Source organism: Podarcis gaigeae (assembly GCF_964106915.1).
Source record: "Podarcis gaigeae genome assembly, chromosome: 7".
NCBI classification, from domain to species: Eukaryota; Metazoa; Chordata; class Lepidosauria; order Squamata; family Lacertidae; genus Podarcis; species Podarcis gaigeae.
Window position 1 is genome coordinate 50,608,361 of NC_139683.1, and position 24,238 is coordinate 50,632,598.

The window sequence follows — 24,238 nt, forward strand, 5'->3', positions numbered from 1 at the left end:
CCAAAAAGAAGAAAAATGCTTTTCATTTTCCCTGTATTAATTTGACTTCCATTAGCAATGGATCACTTTGAGAGCTGGTGTTAAACTGCAGAAGGTGATAAGACAAAATTAGCTTGACATCCTTTGGGAGAAAAATGATTCCTTCAACTTAGGTTCTTATTAAGCTTATTCTTCTCTATTTGGCAGAAATGAAAAAGAATGCCTAATTTTCATCTCATTCTTTGACGGAAGGTTTATTATTCTGTTCTAATAGAAAATGTGTTCTCTGAAGTGCAAATGACTTAATACTTTTCCTATTGACGAGAAACGTCTGGATACTTTTGCATATGAGCTGTGTGGCACTATTATACTGAAATCAAGATTTTATTGTATCATTTTTTCTAGGTTTGCTATCACATACTCAAGTTTGTCAGCCAATCTGGTTTTTCTTTTTTTCTCCTTAGTTCCCCAGAAAATTTGAGTATTTGATGACACAGCATACACATTAAAATGATTTCACTTGCCACTTTGAGATGTGAATTGAGACCAAGTTCTCTGCTGGTATAATACATACTAAGGGACAATTATTTAATCTTATAGCAAACTGCTGTTCAATTCTATTTTTTTTTAAAGCACTCTATAAAGTGCTGTAATTCATGTACTTAGCTTAAAGAGTTCAAATAGCACTGCAGACTTGACTGGTATTGCTGCTGTGCTTGTCATGAACTGTTTTCATAAGTGTTCAGGACACGAGGGCCTTTGTTTAAACTGATTGTTTAAGATTACCCTGCAGAATCGAACTGCAGGTCAACCTTTTATTATTACTGTTCTATATTTACGACCTAGGAGTAAAATCTGCAGTATCTCCTCTAATTTATTTTAAGAACTTCACTCTGCTTTTCTGCAAGAAGCAAGGTTTATGCTGCAATCCTATGTCCATTTAATTGGGACTTCTGAGTAGAGACTTATAGGCAGGGCTTTCTTTCAGCCGGAACTTGCTGGAACTCAGTTCCGGCACCTTTCAGGTGGGTGCCATTGCCATTCTAAGAGAATGAGGGAGATGTTAACAGTGAGTTCCGGCACCTCTTTTTCTAAAATTGCACCTCTGCATAAAGGAAGGAATTTCAGCAAGTGTAGTTCCCATGTTACCAACTGAAATTCTGCTCCTCTATACAACAGGGACATATTGCAGTCTCCTATGCACACCCATCTGTGAGTATGTCCCATTGAACCCATATGGGGCTTACTTCTATTTATAGGATTGTGCAGTTACACATTAAAATTGTGTGTGCTTGTGCATTCATCAACCTTTGTTACTGACTCAAAAATGACAAATATATGCAGTTATTATTCTGTACCTAGATATTATTCTTGAACACACACACACAGAGCAGGTGGTGAAACTGTGAGTCCCCAGTTGTTGTTGGGCTACAGTTTATATCATCCCTGATCTTTTGTTATGTTGACTGGAGCTGATGGGAGTTTAAGCCTGACAACATCTGGAGAGCAGCAAGTTCCCTACTCTGATTAGAAATACACCAAAATAGAACTATGTTAAAACACAGTTGTAACAAATGGTGCCAGCAATATATATATATATATATATAAACAGACAGCAGCATGAAGCTAAAGGTTAGCAACAATAGTTTTGAAACAGTATAGGGCAGTCCAATGCAAAAGAGGACAGAGCTCATGAACTTTTAATAATTGTGTATAAAAGGGACCCTGAGCAGTACTGGGAGTGCATAGGTCAAAGAATTTATAATTTATGGTCAAATAATGTTGAATGGAATGTCCACCAAATGAGCAATTACATAATGACTTTTTGAATCTTCCTGCCTCATACATACAGAAAATTGAACTGAAATCTTGCATAATGCCCCCTTACATTTGGCAGACTGCCAACCAAAGCTGCATACAGTGGCTTATACACCAAACTGTTGGCATTTTAGGATGAGATTCAATCACATATCAGTAAATTCAGGTTGTGCAATTATAGCTGATTGGGAGGTCTTACACCACAAACTTCACTTCCCAAAAAGTTAGTCTTTTTTGCAATAAGGAAACTGATGGGGCGATATACAGGAAAATGTGGGATAACACTTGCTTTGACACAACCTCTTCTAATGAATGTGCACTAAACAATGGAACTGGAAGCAAGCTTTGTAAACATCCTGGATAGAAGGCTGCCTGGGTTCATGTATAAGTCATTCTTAGGAAGAGTGAGAAAGAAATGTTATCAGTCAATAGGCATGCCATATGTCAGGAAAATTCCTTACACATCCCAGTTTTCGGGTGTAAAAATGGTGTTGGGGGAATTTTGCCGAATTGGCAAAATGTCATGGAAAACCTGGATGTATGGCAGCGCGATGGAAAAAGCAGCGGAAACAGCTCAAAAAGCTTAAAATCACTACTCAACAATTTGGTGGCTCTTCCTCAAAAATGCTCAACCTGCAGTGTCAGGAATTTTACTTTTTGAAATATGGCAACTCAATATCAGTCAATCAACAATCCATCCGTCAGTCAGATAATATAAGAGGCAGATGTGAAGGGACCCCATTCCATCCCTACATGTTTCAGAGCACTGCCAGTTCTAAACTGCAACAGGATGGGTTGTTCCCTCATGGCAGGCCTTGAACCCTTACATTAGATCTTAAGTGGCAATTCAAAATGCCTTTTAAGGTGTCTCATATAGTATCATAGAACTGTGCAGTTGGAAAGGACACAATGTTCATCTAGTCCAAACCTGCTGCAGTGCAGAAATCTCAACTAAAGCATCCATGACAGATGGCCATCCAACCTCTGCTGAAAAACCTCCAGTATGTAGGAACAATATTTGAATGGATTATTTAAAAAAAGAAAGGTGCCAAAGATTTAGCAAAGTTAATCAAATGAGTCAGTCTGTTGTTTTTTTTAAAACTATGCACACATAACCCAAGGATCTATATTTCCATCCATGAAAGTCAATGGCCCATTTCCAAATTATTTCTCTGAAGCTGATTTGGCCCTTCAGCATTACTCAGTTGCCTGTCTGCCTTTAATGGAAAAAATAGCCTCCTGTTGCTAGATCAAGAAGCTGATTTCCCTTAACCTGTCTGTTTTTGTGGGGTCGTGCTGACTGCATGGTAATAGCCAATCTTCAGCCTTCACATCTGGCTGTGGCTGGTGTAGAAAACTAATGACTCCGAGCAGTAAAACTTGTCTGAGTTTCAGAACAGGTTTGTCATGGGGAGCTGATATTTGGAAAACAAGAGCTCCAATGCTACCTCCTGAGCACTGGAACTAATTGTGTGGTTCTTTGGTTCAGGGGCTTTATTCTTCTATGCTTTTCGATAGTAAAGGTGATTTCTTTGTTGTAAAAAAGGGTTCTTTTAAATGCCCTGTAGGAATCCTATTATTCACAGTCAGCCCTTGCCAGAGTTCACTCCTTGCCTGTTAGCTGAGCTCTACCCCTGAAATGTAGTGTGTGTTTGGGGTGGCAGTTTAACATTCGTATATTGCTTTCAAAGGAGAAATGACTCCTGTGGAAGCACTTTTTACCAAAACGATGACACATTCCATGCTAGGAGTTGTTTGCCAATGATTCTTCTGCAGTGGTGACGTGTCCTGAGCTTAGTCAAAAGTAAAGTTGTCTAAATATATGCTAAGGCACCCAAATACATGGCATTTGAAAATTCGATAATTACCCATGCTTTAGGCTATGAACCCATACAAAGCAGGTGGGGAAACTGAGGGAAAGGTAGAACATCACAGCACCTTCCTCAAACTATAAATGGAAATATTTGCCATAGCAAGTGGCTCTGGCCCTTCAAAGATTATAATCAGTCACAGCTGGGGTTGCCAGTAGCCAGGGCTAGTGGGAGATGTCAGAGACAAGCTGAGTCACCTCTGATTTACTTTCATACATTTTTCACTGCCCAGTCCTATATAATCTATGCTTAGAGGGCCTATTGTGAACTCCTCAATTGTTGCTAAGTAACGGCAGAGTTTGTGCCCCCCCCCTTTTGCACAGCAGCAACCAACAGCAAACAGAACAGGATAATGAACTGTTTCAATGATATTTCTTCATTGGCTGGCAGTAGTATAAAGGAATAAAAATGAAATACATTACATTAGATACAGTACAATAATTGAAAGGACATGCCTGCATGTTCACTACTAAATTATAATACATTAATTATTACATTACCAAGTTAATAGTCCCCAAAGGTACATAAAGTGATCGTGAATCAATTCTCACTCAAAAGTGTAGTAGGCTGATACTGTTAACAGAAACCTGGTAGTATCATAAAGGCTGCCAGCAGGTGCAATGAATAAGGTAAAACCACAAGGAATTTTAAAGGTACAAATCCAGAACGTACAAACAGCAGCCATCTTCCCAAGAAGCTTAAACAAAATGAAGGCTATCCACAGGTAATATAATTGTACAATATCCAGAGAATACAAACAACAGCCATCTTACCAGAAAAAATATTGAACAATTTTTAAACAAAACAGTTATAATCTAGTTCGGTATTCAAATGCCCAGGGTGCAGTGATTTAAACAGGTAAATTAATCTGGTTTCTTGTTGGTGCAATAATTTGATATAAGTTTTCCTCCTCCCAGGTGTTCCCAGACTCACCCATAGGACTGTGTAGAGAAGACCTGTGTCCGAGTGATGATGTTTTACAAAGTGCTCAACCAAAGGAGCCTCCATAACTCGATTCCTAATATGGGATCGATGCTCCCCTATACAGTGGTACCTCTGGATGCGAACGGGATCCGTTCCAGAGCCCCGTTCACATCCTCAGTAGAACGTAACACGCAACTGTGCGTGTTACCACTTCTGCGCATGCGCGTGATGTCATTTTGAGTGTTTGCGCATGCACGAGTGGCAAAACCCGGAAGTAACACGCTCCGTTACTTCCGGGTTGCCATGGAGCATAATCTGAAAATGCTCAACTGAAGCACATTTATCCCGAGGTATGACTGTACAGCCCATGTGGTGGATCCCATGTAAAATAAATCACAAGGGCATCTTATTAAGTACACCACATCTTTGGTCTGACATTACTAAAATTACGGATGGTGAATCTGAAGTTAGAATGAGCATCATAGATCTCTTTCATCTGTAACATGAAAGGACAGGAAACACATCTGCTTACAGCACCACCCAGCTCCAGTTCATTCTCAACCAAACTTTGATATAGATATGAACTGTGGAAAGCCTTTCTGCCTCAACTTCAGTGTTTCTTTGTGGTTACACACCATTCTAAGCGTTCCTGGAATATTTATTTGACTTCTATTAGTTCGTGACTTCTTGCACGTATTATATGGCTTTTGTTTATGAATTAAGAAGCAATTGATAGTGTTTCATAAATATTGCCAATACAGTGATACCTTGAGTTACAAACACCTTGGGTTACAAGCACTTTGGGTTACAGACTTCGCTAACCTGGAAGTAGTACCTTGGGTTAAGAACTTTGCCCCAAGATAAGAACAGAAATCGTGTGCTGGTGGTGCAGCAGCAGCGGGAGGCCCCATTAGCTAAAATGGTTCCTCAGGTTAAGAACAGTTTCAGGTTAAGAACAATTTAAGTTCGTAACCAGAGGTACCACTGTATATTATTAGCCCACGTGTTGCCTTTTGTTCATCAAAGTAACAACAGAGGTCAAGAGTACTGGTAGCTGGACCTGATCCAGGCCTGGCCATCGAGACAACCACCCCACTGTTTTTCATTTACATTCTGCAGTTACACTGTGGAAGGGCCTTTAAAATGCCTTAGGGGCAACCAATATAAAATCTTCAATTTTTGAAATATTTCAGAAAGGGAGGCAATATAATCTATTATTCACCTGTGGGTTCACTAGAACTTGATAAAAAGCATATCTTGCTGAAGTCTACATTGTAGTAGACTTGGAACAAGGATTGAACAGTTAGCTGCTGGGTGTTCTGCTGCTGTTGGTACATGAAACAATATTCCCATATGTCCTAAGATACTTGAAAAGTATGGCTGTGTTTCTGGCTGACTAGTTGGTGGACAGTTTGATATATAGATGTAACAGCTGAGCTATAGATCACCTTCCACCAGATCATTCCTTCTTTCCCCACCTGAGACATTATTAGTTAGAGTTGTAGTTTTCTCTAGTTTGGGAATGGGGAACCTATGGCCCTCCAGATGAACCCAGCGGTACTTATGTCTGAGTAAATATGCATAGGATTGCACTGTTACTCACTGAAACAGAAATGGTGAAAGTGTGAGCCTCCAGATCTTGTTTTATTGCAGTTCCCATAATCCCTTGCCACTGGTCATACAGGTTGGGGTTGATGGGAGTTGGAACCAACAACATCAGGAAAGCTACAAGTTCCCTATCGCTGCTCTAGCTTTTCCATGGAGGCCTAATGACATAGCACTGTTGGTTACATAATACAGAGAATTGTTTTATTCATTCATCATTATCACTCTTTCTAAAATGGGTCTTGTGTGCATGGAAGGGTCTCTAAGATGGTTTTCTACGTGACCAGTTTAGAAATGACATAATGTTAATTGTGATGCCCTTATTGTCAGGCTTACTCTGTTTTCTACTGCTCACGTTGCCTTTCTCTATTAAGATACGGACAGAATGAAATCTTGTTTTCAGCTTTTATTGTACCATGGCTGGGTCTATACAAAAATAAAACACCGCAGTGTCTCTGGATACAGCAAAAGGAATACTGAAGTTATTAATTAAGCTAAGCTGAGCTGTAAGGGAATAAACAAATTGTGGAGAAGAATTTATAAATGGGTAAGATTATGGGAGTTAAACAAGAAAAAGTAAAAAGAAAAAAAAAACCAATTAGAGAACCACCCCAACCCTCCTGATCTGTGCTTAAAAGAATACATTGTCTACTGTGCTAAAAGACTTTGTGCATAATGGGAAACAGTGTTGCCTGTAGGGGGCTTATTTCTAGGCTGCAGATAAAAAAATATGGAGAAACACAGAACAAAAAAAGTACCTGCATAGTACATGAAGAGTTGGAAGGAAACTTCAGGTAGTGGACTTTGTTGTTCTCTGCAGGTGAGAGAATGTGAACTGAAAGTACTGCCCAGTGAAACAAATAATGCTTTCAAAAATCCTTGTTATGCAGCAGTGAAGCTGTGCTAGGTGTATAAGACCATGAGAACTGTACTTCATTGTGGCTGCAACCAAGAGGGGCTAGGAGCACAGCTGGATGGATTGCTATTTTGCTTCAGTGCACTTTTCATAATACCAGTTACATCTAAAAAGATGTATAAAGAAAGGATTCCCATTGTGCTATGTCCTCATCTACCAGGCATGAATGACATATGTGCTGAGGGATATGTTCTGCCTGCCTGTTAGCTACTAAGCTAGCTTTAAGGTCTTGTTAATTATGTATTAATGTAGGCTTGGGGAGTCAGGCTGCATGATGCCCTGAGCCCTGTCAAATTCTTGGGTTCCTGTATCTGTGGCGGGTAGAAGGTATGAGAGTAAGCTTGCTAAATCAGTCCCTTTGTCTAGCTAATGGTTGTGGCCAGCACCATGATAAGCATCAGAATGAACTAGACTGCAAGAGCTACAACTAAGTGATGGTGCTGTCTGGGCAAATGAGTGTGTCTTCCCTGCTCCTCATCTGGCTGGTAGGTGAAGAACAATAGGAGTGTCATTGTGTATGAGCTGAGCTGGAAGAACAAGTTGAAGCTAGAGAGCCAGACACATGTTTGCTCTATGCTGGGCCCTGGGGTTCCTAACGGGGAAGCAAGATCTGTTGAGCTAGTAATGCCGTGAACCCCCCCACCTTCGGCTCAGGTTGCATATATGTGTAAATAAACCATATAGCCTAACACACCACAGTCTCCACATAGGAAACTGAACCCTGGGCAAGTGCCTGGAACCCCTGGAGTCTCTCACCACTCTGAGATTGGGCTAGCGTGTAACAATGCAAAGCCTGAAACAAATTTGGAACAGGTTATCTGAAAGACTGATCAACAAATGGAACGCAGTGAGTTTTTCCACAAACCAGGTGATTATCAGTTTATGGTCACATGGATGGGGCTTTTTCATTGGTGGTACTGGTGTGATGGAATGCACTCCTTGCTGAAATATGATCTCATTTGTTTTGGCATCTCACTGGCTTTTGATGATGCAACTATTTGCATAGGCCTTCTCTGTAATCCTAGTCTCCTCTTTTAACTGCTGTGTTTTAATGGGATTGTTTTATTGTATATTCTAATTGTGGGTGTTTATTTCAATGTTTGCTTTTTATATTATGTAAACGTCTTAGAAACCTATTTTGGCATTAAGTGGCAATAGAACAAACAAACAAACAAACAAACAAACAAAAGGTGGAGGCAATTTGTTCTCAGTCAGTCAGTTTATTAATGCTTGGGCCATAAGCCATTCACATATAAGATAAATAAATACAATACAAAACCCAATACTGCATAAAATCACATTGCTGCCTAGAGTCATATATAAAATCTACATCTCTGAAATACTACATAAATTTGTTCTGCCCCCAAAGCTGTCGGAGTAACTATTGCCATTCTACAAATACACTCCAAGGAGCAGAGATTTTCTTTTTTGGCCATTGTATGTGGAAGTAGTTACATTTTTCATAGGAAGGATCCCACTGGCTGGTGAAGGCAAAGAGCATGGCATTTCTAAAACTGGTAATTAAATCCACTATTTCTTTAAACTTCAGGCTATATAGTTCATGCTCTCTGGAACCACTTTTAATATAATGGCAGGGCCATTTTCCTCTCTAAATTGCTTTTGATTAGCAAGTCATTTTTATATTTCTTAACCTTTAATGTATTGATATTAATATTCTCCTTTAATAGTTCTTATTTTAAAGAAAGAGAACTTGCTAGGAAATTGAGAGTGTTCACAGCATCCCCACCTTTAAGAGAGACAGCTGGCCTGCATGACCCTTGCTATGGTGTTTTCTACCTCCATCAATGATTCTACATGTGTACAAAAGTAAGACATATTTCTGTCTTTAAGTGAAAGTCAAAGTGCATCAGGACAGTAACTGGGGAACCTAGGTGGGGCTATAGTGCAGACTCAGTAGCTGAAGATAGGAGACTTACAGTCCACAGTCTATTAAAGAAACAGGAGGATTACAGGAAAAGATAATCTCATCCCCTGCATATCCAACCAATCGCTGTGCTCTGTGGGAGACGGCATCCTGCAGACGCCATCCTGTCAGGAGGTCCATTCTGTACATTGCCAGAATCAGGTCTTTAGTGTGACAGCACTATCAGACAGGTGGTTTATTGATTGTCCTTTGCCTGTTGAGTATGTTCCTCTTTCAACAAGCTTTCTCAGTGGAGACTTTTATTCCAGCTGGTAACTCTCTCTCTCTCTCTCTCTCTCTCTCTCTCTCTCTCTCTCTCTCTCTCATTGTGTGTGTTGCTTTTATATACAGTATGCAGTTGTTCTGTGCATGCTTTTATTGTATTGTAAAACACTTTGGGATGCCTCATGGGAAGTGATTCATTCATGAAATAAATAAGAATAAAATAGCATTCAAATGAGATATCCAGTAACTTGGGTTAATCTTTAGAGGAGGTTTAGGATGGAGGAAAATGCTAAATGAGAGGGAATGATGTACATAGGTTTTGGATTGATGGAAGAGGAGGAGGAGGACTGATATCTTAAAAGGACATGGGAGAGTGGTAGTTTGTTAAGAGTTCTGACCCACAGAGCTACAATCCCCAGCACCCTTAACAAACTACAGTTCCCAGGATTTCCCATGACTGGAGAATCACCACAGAGAGTGATAAAGTAGTGCTTCAAATGTATGGTGTGGACGTGACCTTAGTTCTGTGGCGTCCCACTCACTCCCGCATGTAAACAGTTACAGAACAAGATAGCTTCTTTTCAGCACATGGCAATACCCAGCCAGCTTTTTTATAGTGTGCTGTCCAAGGTCCTGATAGACTCTACCATGTCTAAGCCAGGCTCTAGCATACCTGCTTTTGGGTTGGGGTTCAGTCCCCAGTTATGCCTTCTGTGGATGGAGGAAGAATTGAAACAGAGAAGAAACTTTTGTGAGAAGAAACTGTGACTTTTGAAAGATACTTTGTGAACCCCTATTGGCATTTCAACAGCTTCTTTGTTTCTTTATTATAAAGTAGTCACCTAGCAGGGATAAGTGATGTTGCATGTACCCCTATAAGTAGTGTGTGGTCATGATATTTATTCCTTTCCCTTCCCACCATGAGTTTCTTATTTTCAGTTTCAAGTTTGCTGGATTAGAGTGTTGTGGGCTTAGTCCTTCTCACCATCTTGGAGCTGGTTGGCTGTCATTGGTGGAGGGGTGGACCCAAGTCCCAGGTTTATCTGTTGACTGGAATAGACACATGGCAACGATTCTTGTTGCAAGTATCCAAATGGAAACCAACACCATCTACATAGGGTTAGTCAATGTGGTGCCCTCCGGCAGTTGGTGGGTTACAGCTCACACCATCCCAAGCCACTTTGACTGGGGTTGATGGCAGCTGAAGTCCAGCAACATCTGGAGGGCATTGCAATGGCTGTTCCTAACACAGAACACAAAGAGTTGGTTTCTTACACTTAGGAATAATATAATTAAAAAAAATATCAAGATGCTACACATGCATTCTCCTTAAAAAATTTCACTGAGAACAGGTGCAGAGGCTAATGAACTCTGGTGCAAATTAAGCCTTTTACAGTAAGTCCATATCTCCCCCTCAGAGGAAATCAGTGATAGTCTTTTGCTGCAAAAAAAGGAACCTTGCTGCTTCTAAAGAATTTTCAGTAAAGTGCCAGGTCATATTTCAGTCCGTTTAATATTTGGGAGATTAAATGGAGGCAAAATATTAAAAATAACATGGGAATTATATCATACAAATAATGTGTAAAGCAGGAAAAAATTGCAGTTTATAAAGATGGGGTGCATCACAAATATCAGCCACTAGGTGTTGCTAAAAATTCAAGTCTTTGCATCTTATTGAAGTCTATGAGAAATTGGGTGGTAAGAAGGCGGGGTGGGGGTGGGCAGAGGAGGAGCTGGAAGCCGAACATTGAAGTCATTAACTCTGAGACTATAAAAAGACAGCTCCACAGTAAGTAATTTATAACAGCCTTGTCTCTTTGGATGTGAATAGTGCTTTTCTACTGTTAAGGCACTGGTTCCTGTCAAAAGTGCACAAACACTTGATGCTGAATGGACAGGTTATCAGAAACTTCTGACAGCCGGAAGAACATATGCAGGACCTGAAGAGAAATAGGAAGGAACAGCACTGGGTAAATAGCTACATTTTTTCTTTAATTGTAAATGGAAGCTATTAGGATCCTTCAAAAAATGTGTTGTATTCATGAAGGGTTTTGACTGCTTGCAACATCTTTCATAATGCAAACATTCAGAAACATCTCATTATTCAGATAGAACAGAAAACCATACAGCACTTTAACCTTGAAGTAACAGTGATCAACTTTAAAAAAATAGCAGCACCAAACCTGCTCTTATAGCAAACCCTTGAATATCAGTATATCTTTGGGGATGTGAGATTTTGCTGCAAGACGGCTGGCTAATGCTACAGTCATTTGCTGTTTGTGTCACAGTACTTGCAAACTTGAGAAGTACAAAGATGAAGGAGAAGCTTTGAAAGCTTAGCTTGTAATTCTTGCAGGAATTCAAACTTTTATGTAAATCTGATTGGCTGAGCTAATGAAATCTGGTCTTATAGCTGTTCTGTTCAGTGGGGTTCTCAAGACGTGTTCACACTGAACATACTAATTTTCTGTGGAAGTTTGCTCAGTGTTTTTTATCTTCTCTGGGATACATAGAAATGTGTCAATCGTGAGAAAAATAGGTGGTATAGGAAGAGAGATTTTGTATGGGTATTAGATACGGGGTGGGGGAGTTCATCACCCTATCTCCTTCCCGTTCCTATGTTTTAAATTGCTCCTGTGCTCCTTGTTTTATTTGACTTTGGAAGCAACCCACATTGCAACTCTTGGGTCTGCCATTTACATATCTACTTTCCCCTTTGCATTTCATTCCTTTTGTCACCATCAGCTCTGCTTTATGTCATGCTTTGTGATCGTTTGGCAGGATCTTCCGCCTTTCCGAAGAATGCATCTGCAGGACTGTTTTACAATAAGTCTCCCAGACTGAAATCAGCACCTTCTTCAGCCAAGATGAACTCATCTAATCAACCCAGCATTCCAGACCTTAACTTGAGCGCTCTTGGGAGCAACCTGACTGTGCCCACCGTCAAGACTAAGGCATCAACATGTGAGCAAGTGGTCATAGCAACAGAGGTGTTTCTCATACTTGGCATTGTAAGCCTTCTTGAAAACATCCTAGTTATCTGTGCCATAGTTAAGAACAAGAACTTGCACTCTCCTATGTATTTCTTTGTGTGCAGCTTAGCTGTTGCTGACATGCTGGTCAGCGTGTCAAATGCCTGGGAGACCATAACCATATATTTATTAAACAATAGGCATCTAATTATTGAAGATGTTTTCGTACGTCACATAGACAATGTTTTTGATTCGCTGATATGTATATCTGTTGTGGCTTCCATGTGCAGTTTGCTAGCTATTGCAGTAGACAGGTATATCACTATCTTTTATGCCCTCCGTTATCACAATATAATGACGGTGAAAAGATCAGGGCTCATAATTGCATGCATTTGGACCTTTTGTACTGGCTGTGGGATCATCTTCATCCTTTATTATGAATCGAAGTACGTCGTCATGTGTCTCATCACAATGTTCTTCACTATGTTGTTCCTCATGGTCTCGCTGTACATACACATGTTCCTTTTGGCTCGTACTCATGTCAAGAGGATAGCAGCCTTGCCAGGATATAATTCCGTTCACCAGAGGACCAGCATGAAAGGTGCCATCACCCTGACTATGCTGCTGGGCATCTTCATTGTCTGCTGGGCTCCATTTTTCCTCCATCTCATCCTGATGATATCCTGCCCTCAGAATCTCTACTGCATTTGCTTCATGTCACACTTCAACATGTACCTCATCCTCATCATGTGCAATTCAGTTATTGATCCCTTGATCTACGCCTTCCGAAGCCAGGAAATGCGAAAGACTTTCAAGGAGATCATCTGCTGCTACAGCATAAGAATGGTCTGCGGACTGCCCAGCAAGTATTAGGGGAAATGTGGATTTGGGTTAAAAGAACAAAACTTCTTAAGAGGCTCTCTAGATGTTGTTGGATTTGAACCTCCCAGCTGAATGGTTAATGGGCTGATGGAAACTGTCATCCAACAACATTTGGATGGTCACATGTTCCCCATCCCTCTTCTAAACATTTTATTGTTCCATATGGAATGCTATGTCCGGCTTGTGATAGTGATCATTTCAGTGCGGGAACCTGAAATTTCTCTCACTGAAATTACTCATTTTGGACAGTTTTCCATGGGCTCCCATAAACATGAGTGGCATCTGTTTACTATATGAAAGCACTTAGGGTGGAGGAGATAACCCAGCACTGATACCGACACACACACACACACACACACACACACACACACACTGACTAAATAACTGTGCAAGTGGAACTACTTCTACCCCATTCTCCTTACCCCTAATTTTTTTCCGGAGGGTTCCACCAACATCCTGGAGCAGATTTGAGGGTGGCACAGGGCACACGGGGTGGAAGGGAGAGAGAGGGAGGGATAGTCCTGTTGTGCAAGTGGAAGTCATTTCACTCACACAATTATTTAGTTAAATATTGACATCTACCTATCTATCTATGGCATGTGTGTGTGTATACACACCAGTGTGCAAAGGAGCAGAATCTATATTTTTTATTTTCCTAACAAGTGACTGTAAATATATTTGTTTCATTCCCTTTGCACTGCATGAAACCCTGGTGAGTTTTAAATCAAACAATGCATTTGTTGGCATTCTTTAGTTCTGATAGGATCTGTCAGGTACAGAGTGAAGAGTTTCCTTCACAGGCTCTGATTAATACTAGGTGACAAATACAATTTGCAAATGCCAGGCTCCACGTGCCTCAGCCTCCATGAGGATGGCCAAGAGATATCAAGACAGACTCGAACAGCTCTTCATGATTTTAAAAACAAGAACAGCACAACAGATGAATGTAACCAAAATATTTTCTTGCGTGGAATGCAAATTCTGAAGACGTCCATTTTGTTGTGTCTGTTACTTGTCGATAGAAACGTGGCTAAAAAGCCTGCTGTAGAACTGTGATAGAAATAACTAGTCAGAGTAGACCACTGGTGGGTGAAGGAGAATGGATGGTCCAACTCTGTGGCCCAGTCATTTTGGTTTACATAGCCAGCACTGCTGTTGTGTGGCACAGGGAAGCAGGATGGGATAGAAGAAAGTCCAGGAGCAGCTCCGCAAATGGCATCTCAGTGCTGATCATTGGCTTGCAAATAGCAGCGGCTGTGCCTCTTGTGTTGCTGTATCATTAAAAAAGAAAAGTGGGTGGAGCAAGACCTCTGTCTCTAACTTGTCAAGCATAGGAAACAGCTCTAGCTTCTGCAATGCAAATGTATTTTGGTATTATGACAGCTAAATTTCATTTACAGATCAGCTGCTCATCAGGTGCCCACTGACCTGTGCATAGCCCACTTGTTTTGATGAGATAACCTGTGCCCATGTTTACAAATGCACTTGAAGATACGCAAGGACACTTTTCAGTGAGGAAAAATGGTGGACTTTATGAGCCTTTCATATTAAAGATGTGTTAGAAACAGGGATGGTTAGAAACATTGTGGAATTGTAGAGTTGGAAGGGAGCGTGAGGATCATCTAGCCCAACCCCTTGCAATGCAGGAAAATTTCATCCAACATGGGGCTCAAACCCACAACCTTAGATTAAGAGTCTCATGCTCTACCAACTGAGCTATCCCATTTGAAAGCCCAAATCAGAAAGAAGACCTGCAAACATGGGGCTCATCATAGGCATATACAGTACCGCAAGTCTCTGGTTGCAAAAGAGCTCCAATTTTCTTTTTTGGGAGGATGACAAAGGTCCTATGATGTAGAGACCCTATTTGCACAAGCCTATTATTTCCTATTGAGAGTATCAACAATCAGTGTCATTAAAAACTCCTACCATGCTCAGAGTAAATGGGGCATGAATTAAGCACCTTTAAATTTCCGCTGATTTCAGCGGGAGAGTTAAGCATATGCTGAAATCTCTTTTGAATTAAATAGGATTTAATGTTGCCTAGATTAATGTCCTAGGTATTTTTTTTAGCACTGCAGGAACTGAATTCCAGAATCTATAGAACACATCCATTTCTTCACCCTGAGTGTGTATTTCAATGTCAAATCAAGAGGATTATTACCTTTGTGATTGTTCCAAGGTCAATACTGAGAAGCATTAAAGCACATTCTCATCTACACAGCAACTACGCAGTCAACCTTGGGAAGCCATTTTAGAAAAATGCGGAGGAACAGACATACCTGTAGGCTCCATCATTCTCAAGGAACAATTGCTTTTGGAAATTATGCTTTCGGGGAATTGCAGTGTTTAGGAAGGTGAGAGGTGGGTTGATTTCAAGGCATTGGTCTTCCAGAAAATATAGTGGATCTGCAAGATACCTTTTTAATTTTTTTTATGTGTGCATTCATACATAAAATGCAGTAACGTGCAATTAATAGTTTTCTAACATATACTTGAAATCCTCTTGAGCTTTCAGTACAAAGTATAAACCTCAAAGTTTCAGCAGTGAACTTGTTTTAGGGCAAAGTTTTTTCAGGGCCAAATTTAGTCTTCAGACTGCTTGTAGGTCTTGGAACCTGGAAGCAGTATAGTGTGGTGCTTGATGTATTGGAAAGAGATAATTCTTTTGGTATGGATTTTAACTTTGGTTAAAAACTAAGTGATGGAAACTGTGGAAGAAACATGTGCATTATTGAATTGTGCATAAGCAGATTTGCCTTTCTGTTGAATAATATTTTCATGTTTTCCTAAATATCTGACTATGCCTTCCATCACTGTGACATTGGGAAAATGATAACATTTTCTTATTTTCATCCCTGCAACATCTATATGAATCAGGGTGCTATCTCATTCTGCTGATGGGACACTGAGGCTAGGGGATTGCGACAGCATAATGTGACAATAACATACTTACTGAACCCATGACAGCATAATGAGGTAATAACTGAAGTAGAATTTGAACTTATATGGATTTCCTTATGCTCAGGTTCAACTACACTAGAATTGTGTAGTGAATTTGAATTTAGATGAATGACTTTCCATGGTGTTTTTTTTAATGACTGGACTTAGTTAATTCTTACCATACAGTCGTAAGGGTGACTAAGGGGTCAAAAGTCAGTTAAACCACGTCCTCCTTTGTCCCTTTCCCAAATCTTTCTTTTTTCTACATTTCCCTCCCATGTTTCCAATGGAAGGGAAATATAAGGGTGATATTTACATTATCTCCTGAGCTGGTATAAAATTCTTCTAGGTCTAATACTAGATCTTCCTCTCTCTTTCTTCAGCCCTGGTCATAGGATTGTAGCCTAAAACCTACACGAATGCATTGTGGTAGAGCCCAACACTGATGGTATTAGCAGTCTGAACTGCTGTGCCATGGTGAATTTTGTTTGTAGCATTAAGAATGGAGAGTTCATATTATTTATTGTTATATTGTAAAAAGCACAAGATGCATCCTATTTGTTCCATAAGGAAATCACAGTCTTCAGTGGGCATTCCATTTAAACATGATATAGATAATATTGAAAATTGAAAATTTCAGCTGGATAGTTTAAAAGATTTTGTTGAAATGTACATAATCTCATTTTCTCTGGAATTTTACTTGAAATAAAAATACATGTCTCTGATGTAGTTTTGAAATGGGTTGAAATGGAATTATAGAACTTTCCTGTGCTTGCCTGTGAATGATAGCACATCTCTGTCATTTTTAACAGTACAGTGGTACCTCTGGTTGAGAACGGGATCCATTCCAGAGGCCCGTTTACAACGTGAAAGGCCCGCAACCTGAAGCATCGTATCTGCGCAGGTGTGCGGTGTGATTTGGTGCTTGCGCGCATGTGCAAAGCGTGATTTAGCGCTTCTGTGCATGCATGAGCAGCAAAACACAGAAGTAACCCTTTCCGGTACTTCCGGGTTGCCACGGGACGCAACCTGAAAAAATGTAACATGAAGCAAACGTAAAATGAGGTATGACCGTATCAGTAAGACTGCAACTGGCCTATTTTAGTAGGCTTTTCATCTAGAGTAAAATCACACATTTTAATTTCTCAGTTTAAATGCATGTATTAACTGCATTTTAAAAGTCAATTTTATTCTTGATTGCCAAAGAAATAGGATTGTCTCCAAATTTGTGTGAGTAGAAGGCAGTTCACGCAGAAGGCTTTCCCTTCTGCCCTTCTCCCACGCAGACCCAAAAAGTCACTCGCTGAGGCAGGGAGCATCTACCAAACAGTGCAGGATATTGTCAGGGACTGGCTGGATGACAAGGAGTGGTGCAAGGCACCTGATGGCGAACCCCTAGGAAAGCCTCAGAGGAGGAAGGTTCAGGGCATGAGGAATGGTAGTGGGACACTGAGGACAGGTCAGAAGATGAAGGAGGGAGGAGAATGGTGGGCCACTGAAGAAGCAACAGGCTTGGGCGAGAGGGAAGAGCCAAGGGCAGAAAGCTGTTCAGACTCAAAACATGAAGCAAGAGTCCTGTCCCACTGTGTTTATGGCTACGTGAGCAATCTCCAGAAGAGGAGGGGTCTTGGGGGCAAGTGTGAAGCAGGAACCATCAGTCCTGGAAACTGTGCTATGGAAGCTGGTCTTGCCTTGAGACTTCTTTGTGTTTGCTGTTTTCTTGAATAAAGAATTAAACTTCCTGCTTGTCTCTATGTTTGAGTGCTGACCTACGTCTGAGCCAGCCCTGACTGATATGTTGTGTCATACAGGGCTGAAGTGGGAGGGTATCCTAAATTGCCCCAAATCAAGCAGAGAAGTCTCATCCTCAGTGTCTCTTTTCCCGATGTCATTCTGGAAGGTTAAATGTACACTGATGGTGTGGAATAAATGCTAAAAATAAAGAAGGGAAGCCATTGTATGCACAGATATCCATGTATGGATGCAGGACAATGTACTTCGGACCATGTTCATTGTGATTTGAGAAGCACAAGTCACTTAACATTAGAAAACATATTGTGAATAAAATTATTGAACAAGTCCCTGTACGGACAGTGCACAGAATATTTATTTCATAAACTTTATACACCACGAGATTATGAAAACCCACAAAGTGGTATACAAAAAGATAAAACAAAAGAATCAAGAAAAATTAACAACCATATGCATATTCCTGTACGCAGTGGCGTAGCGTGGGGGGTGCAGGGGCGGCCGGCCGCACCGGGTGCAACATCTGGGGGTTAGGGTTAGGGGGCGCAAATCCACGGGTTAGGGGGTGCAAATTACTTGCCTTGCCCCGGGTGCTGACAACCCACGCTACGCCACTGCCTGTACATATTTGTCTAGACTGTATTTACTAGTTATGTGGATATTCCTGTAATGGAAAATTAATGTTCATAAAGCAGAAGAGTGAAAATGCACAAACCGTACCTCTGCATTATTTGTAGTATATAACTTGTCATTTTAGATTGTATGCACACACATTCTATTTATATGAGCACAAAATCCAATTCAGGGTTCTGCACCCTAAAGCCCACTGAATTCAGTAGGTATAAACTAACAACTGTGTGACTCTTTATCTGTGTCCATGTGTGCGTTATATGCTCAAACTCCATGGTGTGCAAATATAATTGGAAATTATATTCCTATTTAATGAGGAGGAATATGAAAGGACTGAGCTACAGGTGCCAGGAATAACTTCTCACCTGAAGTGAGGGTTGAAAGTGCCATGTGTGAGCTAATGAGCAAACACATGGCAGGTGCCATTCTCTCTCTCTCTCTCTTTTAAAAATATTTTTTACTGGAATTTTATTTACAACATTACATACTCCCCCAATACACAATCCACCCTCATTAAACATGAACATAATATACAGTGAGCATAACATACAACAATGCAAACAATGAAATAAAAGACTTCCTTTATCCCATATCTGGCCTCCTTATTTACTTCTCATAAACTGTTTTTTTATGAATAATTATTAAGATTTTTCTAATTATAACTTAAATATCCACAAAGTCTCCTGCAGACATTAATCGAAACAAGTCCAGGTATGTATTTTAGGGCACTGTTTTGTGAAGTATTCTCTGCATTTTCCCCATGCTTTTTGAAACTCTTGTCTAGTGTGATCTCTAACTGCCTCTGTTAATCTAGCCAGTTCAGTTTAATCTAATGGTTTGTCTTGCTATTCCTGTTTTGTTGGGACAGTTTCTTTTTTCCAGTTTTTAGCAGTTAGGATCCTTGCCGCTCCTGTGGCATAGAGGAATATTTTCTGATCTTCTCTTGCTATACCTGTGTCCATTATCCCTAGTAGAAAAGCGCCTGTGTTTTTCATAAAGTTATACTTAAACATTTTTTTAAGCTCGCCATATACTGTGTTCCAGAAGCTTTTGATTTTTTCACAGGTCCACCAAACATGTATAAGTGTCCCCTCTGTTTTACCACGCCTCCAGCACAGATTTGTTTTTGTCTAATACATTTTAGCTATTTTGGTGGGTGTTAAGTACCATCTATAAAACATCTTGATTAGGTTTCCCCTCAATACTTCACAGGCTGTAAATTTCCAGTTCTTTCGCCATAGTTCTTCCCATGCTGTTAAGTGAATGGTTTTCCCAATATCTAAAGCCCACTTGATCATTACCTCCTTGACCTGTTCATCTTTGACCTCCCACTCCAATAATGTATCATACATTTTTGATATTACCTTGGTTTTGTTTTGTAATAACACCTTTTCTAATAATGAAGGTTCATTTGAGAAATCTTTTTTCTTATCTGTCCTGAACACTTCATGCAATTGATGGCATTGGATCCAACCCATAAGGTGTTTAATTTCCTCATAATTTTTAACTACCAATTTATTGTCTTTTTCCTTAATCAGATCTTTATATGTGGCCCATTCTAATTCCATAATTTTGTTTTTTATTGTAATTGCTTCTAGAGGTGATGCCCACCATGGTGTTTTCGCTTCTAGGAGATCCTTACATTTTGTCCATGTTTTATATAATGATTTCCTTATGACATGGTTCATGCGATTCTCATCCCCCGGAGTTTTTGCACCACAAACCTTTGATGAAAGATGTGCAACGCCTCTTCAGTGACCTTTATCTGAAAATGTCAGTCAGAAAAGAGGGCTGAATGCATAATGAGGATAACAACAACAAGAAGAAGCAACCAGAGAGAGCAACGAAAGGCAATGGAGTAAGAAAGGAGGCAGAACTGAAGAGAGAATTTGATACGGCAAGGCATAGATGCTGGGCTGATATAGACTACACCTTCAATCATAAAATAAGACACACTGCTGTGCAGGGTGGGGGAATCAAATAACCTTGTCCCCCCCCTCAATGTATGCACTGACATTAGTCTAAAAATCCCAGTGGTGTGGTAAATTGCAAAGAGACCTGGCCTTACAATGGACCATATGGGCTTCAAAGTGCTGTATTTGATCATGAAAGAGCATGTAAAAGTCAGTGCACAGAATAGGAACACTTTGTACTTGCTTTACTTTGTTTATCCCTCCTAGGTATTTTCAGAAGCAGATGTTTCCATGGGTAACTGATTAAAAAGTAAACAGATCTCAAGGTTATGGTGGGGCAAAGTACACAAGCCCCCCATTTTCCCACAAAAACGGCTTATTTATAGATGGTTGAATCCAGTGCTGCTGTTCCACTCATGTAAGTTTTTCACTTGCACAGTGGAACTTCCCCTGCAGTGCCCCTTTTACCTTCTAAATTTGGTCCAGAGGTTTGGAGAACCACCAACCCTAATCTCAAATGCTGATTCACCACACTACTGCAAATTATTCCAGAAAGTTATATTGTGTCTCAGATCAGGTTTTTCTTGTCAGGTTGCAGGAGATGATGGGGTGGTGGAGGCAAAGGATCAGGCCCCTTTCTTCCCAGGCTATAGCCCTGATCCCATTGCTGCCTTTTTGAGAAATGAAAAGATGCCGGGAACTCCAAACACAGGAACTCCTATGGCATGTCTAGTTTGACCCTAGAGGTAAAGTTTAATACTGTCACTCAGCAGCCATAATGGGACAGCTTATCCATGCACAGTTAAAAAAAAGAAAAGCAAAACACCAATAGACACTAACAAAGCAGATACCCATAGGAAAGAAACAATGGATGTGCACATGAGGCTCAGGAGCCCATCAGAGATAATAAATGGGGCAGCACTTGGATCAGCCCCCTATCTTGCCCTTTTCAATGCTCCCATTCTACTGTTCCTGATGATTCGTTAGTACTAGGTGAAAACTTGTGAAAATTATGTTAGAGACTTAAATCCCTGTAGGATTTTGGCTACTCCTTAGTCAAAGGCATACTTCAACGCTGTACTTATCTTTGGTGTTCTGCCTCCAAACATTTTCTGGCATCTTTCTGTAATAGCTGATCTCTGATTTCATTTTTTTCAAAATTTATTTTTTAGAATAAAGGTTAGATGTTTTTTATTGTCTAGTTTTACGTATGATTGTTGCAAACTGCTCTGATTTTTTTAAATGAAGAGCAGTATGTAAATACCCTCATAATAAATAAATGAAGCATACTGCTAGAAAACAGCAAAAGACTGAACCTCACATCTCTTTATGTACATGTTGGTACAACGGTCTTTTTTTTTTTTAGAAGCTTGGTATCCTAATGAATAATTTCACAGAGCATCTGAAGACATGTTGGGTTGCTTATTGATTGGATAATTATTCTAGTTTCTTTTTTCCTCTGAGAACCTAATTAGCAGATGGATCTCGGGAGACAACAGCTAGCTGCAAGCAAACAAGAGGAGAAGAAGCAGAGGGATTGGCTTAAACTGAAAGATGAAAAGAGTTAATTAAGTCTGGTTCATCTAAATGACAACGTGGGGAGAATGGAAGAAAACTGATTTGGCTAGAATCTGATTTAATAGTTAGTTTCTAATTGATTTTATTTTTATTGTATTTGTTAAGCTTATTGCACACATAAGCTTGTTTCACATAAGCAGTGTAAAAAGTGTTGAAATAATTAAGTATATGATAAAAGTTATGATGAAATCTGGAAAGTGCAGAAGTCTGACCTGGGTCTTGCTACCATCATCCATGGCTTGGAAACTTCCCCAGTTGGATCACTGTTACAGTGGTACCTCAGGTTACATATGCTTCAGGTTACATACGCTTCAGGTTACAGACTCCGCTAACACAGAAATAGTGCTTCAGGTTAAGAACTTTGCTTCAGGATGAGTACAGAAATCGGGCTCCCACGGCGCGGCAGCAGCAGGAGGCCCCATTAGCTAAAGTGGTGCTTCAGGTTAAGAACAGTTTCAGGTTAAGTATGGACCTCCGGAATGAATTAAGTACTTAACCTGAGGTACCACTGTAATGTATGTAACAAAGAGCTGCCTCTCATCCCAAAGTTGCCCCTGTTTTGAAGCGACAGCACTGGTTTCCATCTCTAGGGCTGCTTGTTACCTTTTGTCATGAACTGGTAGGACAATGGGAAGGAGGAAGAAGATCCCAGCGAGGGGTTTAGCTGGGACTGGGACACACCGGGGCAAGCATGGGATGGGAAAGGAAGTACTCACAGGGTGACGGAGGATGGCGAGGGGATGGGGTTCAGTGCACAGGAACCAGAACAGCAGGACCCATCACCAGAGCCTGGAGGGCCCCTGTCCTCATGAACATGGTGGGCTCTGAGGTTTAGAGACTAGTAGGAGACACACTCTAGGAGACTGAGACAGGCAAGGGCCCACAGCCCAGCTCCCTAGCTTGCCAGGTGGGGCTCGCTAGCTCTGGGTGGAGGGGTATTATTCCTCAGCTGGAGTAGGCTTGGAACAAATGAGAGTCTCATCCCTCATCAAGCCCAGATGCTGAAATCAGCAAAGTACAAAAGGGAAGCAGAACTGAAGGGCTGTGTCTGCTCAGCTGCCCATGTTGGTGGCCCTTGGCTTGGATGCTCCTGGATCTCTAGGGGACTGTGCTTCAGGTTAACTCTGGACTGTATCCTGACAGCTGGATTTCAGTGTTGGCTACTTGGATTAACCCTGGACTGTGTTTCCTGGACTTTGGCTGTATGGATTGACCCCTGGACTTCAAACTTTGGACTTGACATACTGACTTGCTGCCATGTAGGCCAGGGGTTCAGGACACCTTTAAAATGTATATGTATTATACATGGAAATTTAGGAATAAATACTATAATTGGAATGAAACGATAACTTTCCATGCTGGGGAGGACTGTGACCCAATGCTCAATGTTCTTGCTCAGTCTGCTGTCCATGCTGTTCTCCTGTCTTATGGCTCTTTACTAAACTGGACTTGGACCACCCTTTAAATTAACCAAAGACTCCTTCAAATGGCGGGCTGCCCTCTGATAGCCTTGCAAATGGAGAGCTATCCTCTGTACAGCAGGACACATGGCCACTCTAGCTCAAGAGTCCATATTACTTTGGCTGCATACATGCCATACTTTTATTCCTGGGAACTGCAGTTTATCCCCCACAGAACTACTATTCTCAGCACCCATAACAAACTACAGCTTCAAGGAATCTTTTGGGGGTGTTGTGTGCTTTAAATTTGTGGTGTGTATGCTGTCAGAGAAGTCAGCTCAGTGAGTGAAGCTTTTCCTGTGATGGTGCCTTGTTGTGGCTTGCTTTGAAAATGCACAGGTTTAAGAGCTTAAGGTAATAGCATGCTTAATAGCTGCTTTGGGTTAGTGTGGGAGAGCCTGGCAAAGTTGGCATGATAATTAACCACATTGTTAGTGCCATTATGTGGTATCCTGGAGTGATGTGAGATGGAATCCTTCACAGTAACCATGGTAGTCCTGCCATTTCGAATGGAACACGTCACCTTAGAGATCCACTCAGCTAAGAATGAAGACTGTTTAGATTTGTAGCACTGAGCTGTTCAAATTTAAAAAGGGGTGCTGGATGATACCAGCAACCTCACAACTTTCACCTAGCCTGACCACCACCACCTTTATTGTATGTAGCATACAATTTTTGTTATCAAACAGAAATGGCAAACTTTGCTTCAGCTTCGAGAAAATAGCTTACAAAAGCACACAAAGCTCAAGTGACAGCTCTGTCGGTCCCAACAATTCACAAGTAAGCCACTGTTGCCAAGGATGCAGGACTGAGGGCTTTTGTCTGTGGCTGAGGGCGTGTTTAGGGCTG

General features: G+C 40.7%; 1 protein-coding gene across 2 annotated transcripts; it reads left to right on the forward strand.

The window, feature by feature from the left end:
• Positions 1-11,030: 11,030 nt before the first annotated feature.
• Positions 11,031-18,140, forward strand: MC5R (melanocortin 5 receptor). Of its 2 annotated transcripts, XR_014566207.1 has the most exons (3): positions 11,037-11,232; positions 12,044-14,579; positions 14,929-16,404. XR_014566207.1 is itself a non-coding variant. In XM_083747027.1 (2 exons), the coding sequence occupies exon 2, from the start codon at positions 12,130-12,132 to the stop codon at positions 13,105-13,107; it is 978 nt and encodes a 325-aa protein (XP_083603153.1). In that variant the 5' UTR covers positions 11,031-11,232; positions 12,044-12,129; the 3' UTR covers positions 13,108-18,140. The 2 variants fall into 2 exon arrangements, 1 of the variants encoding a protein (XP_083603153.1); XM_083747027.1 differs by having other exon boundaries at positions 11,031-11,232; positions 12,044-18,140.
• Positions 18,141-24,238: the final 6,098 nt, after the last annotated feature.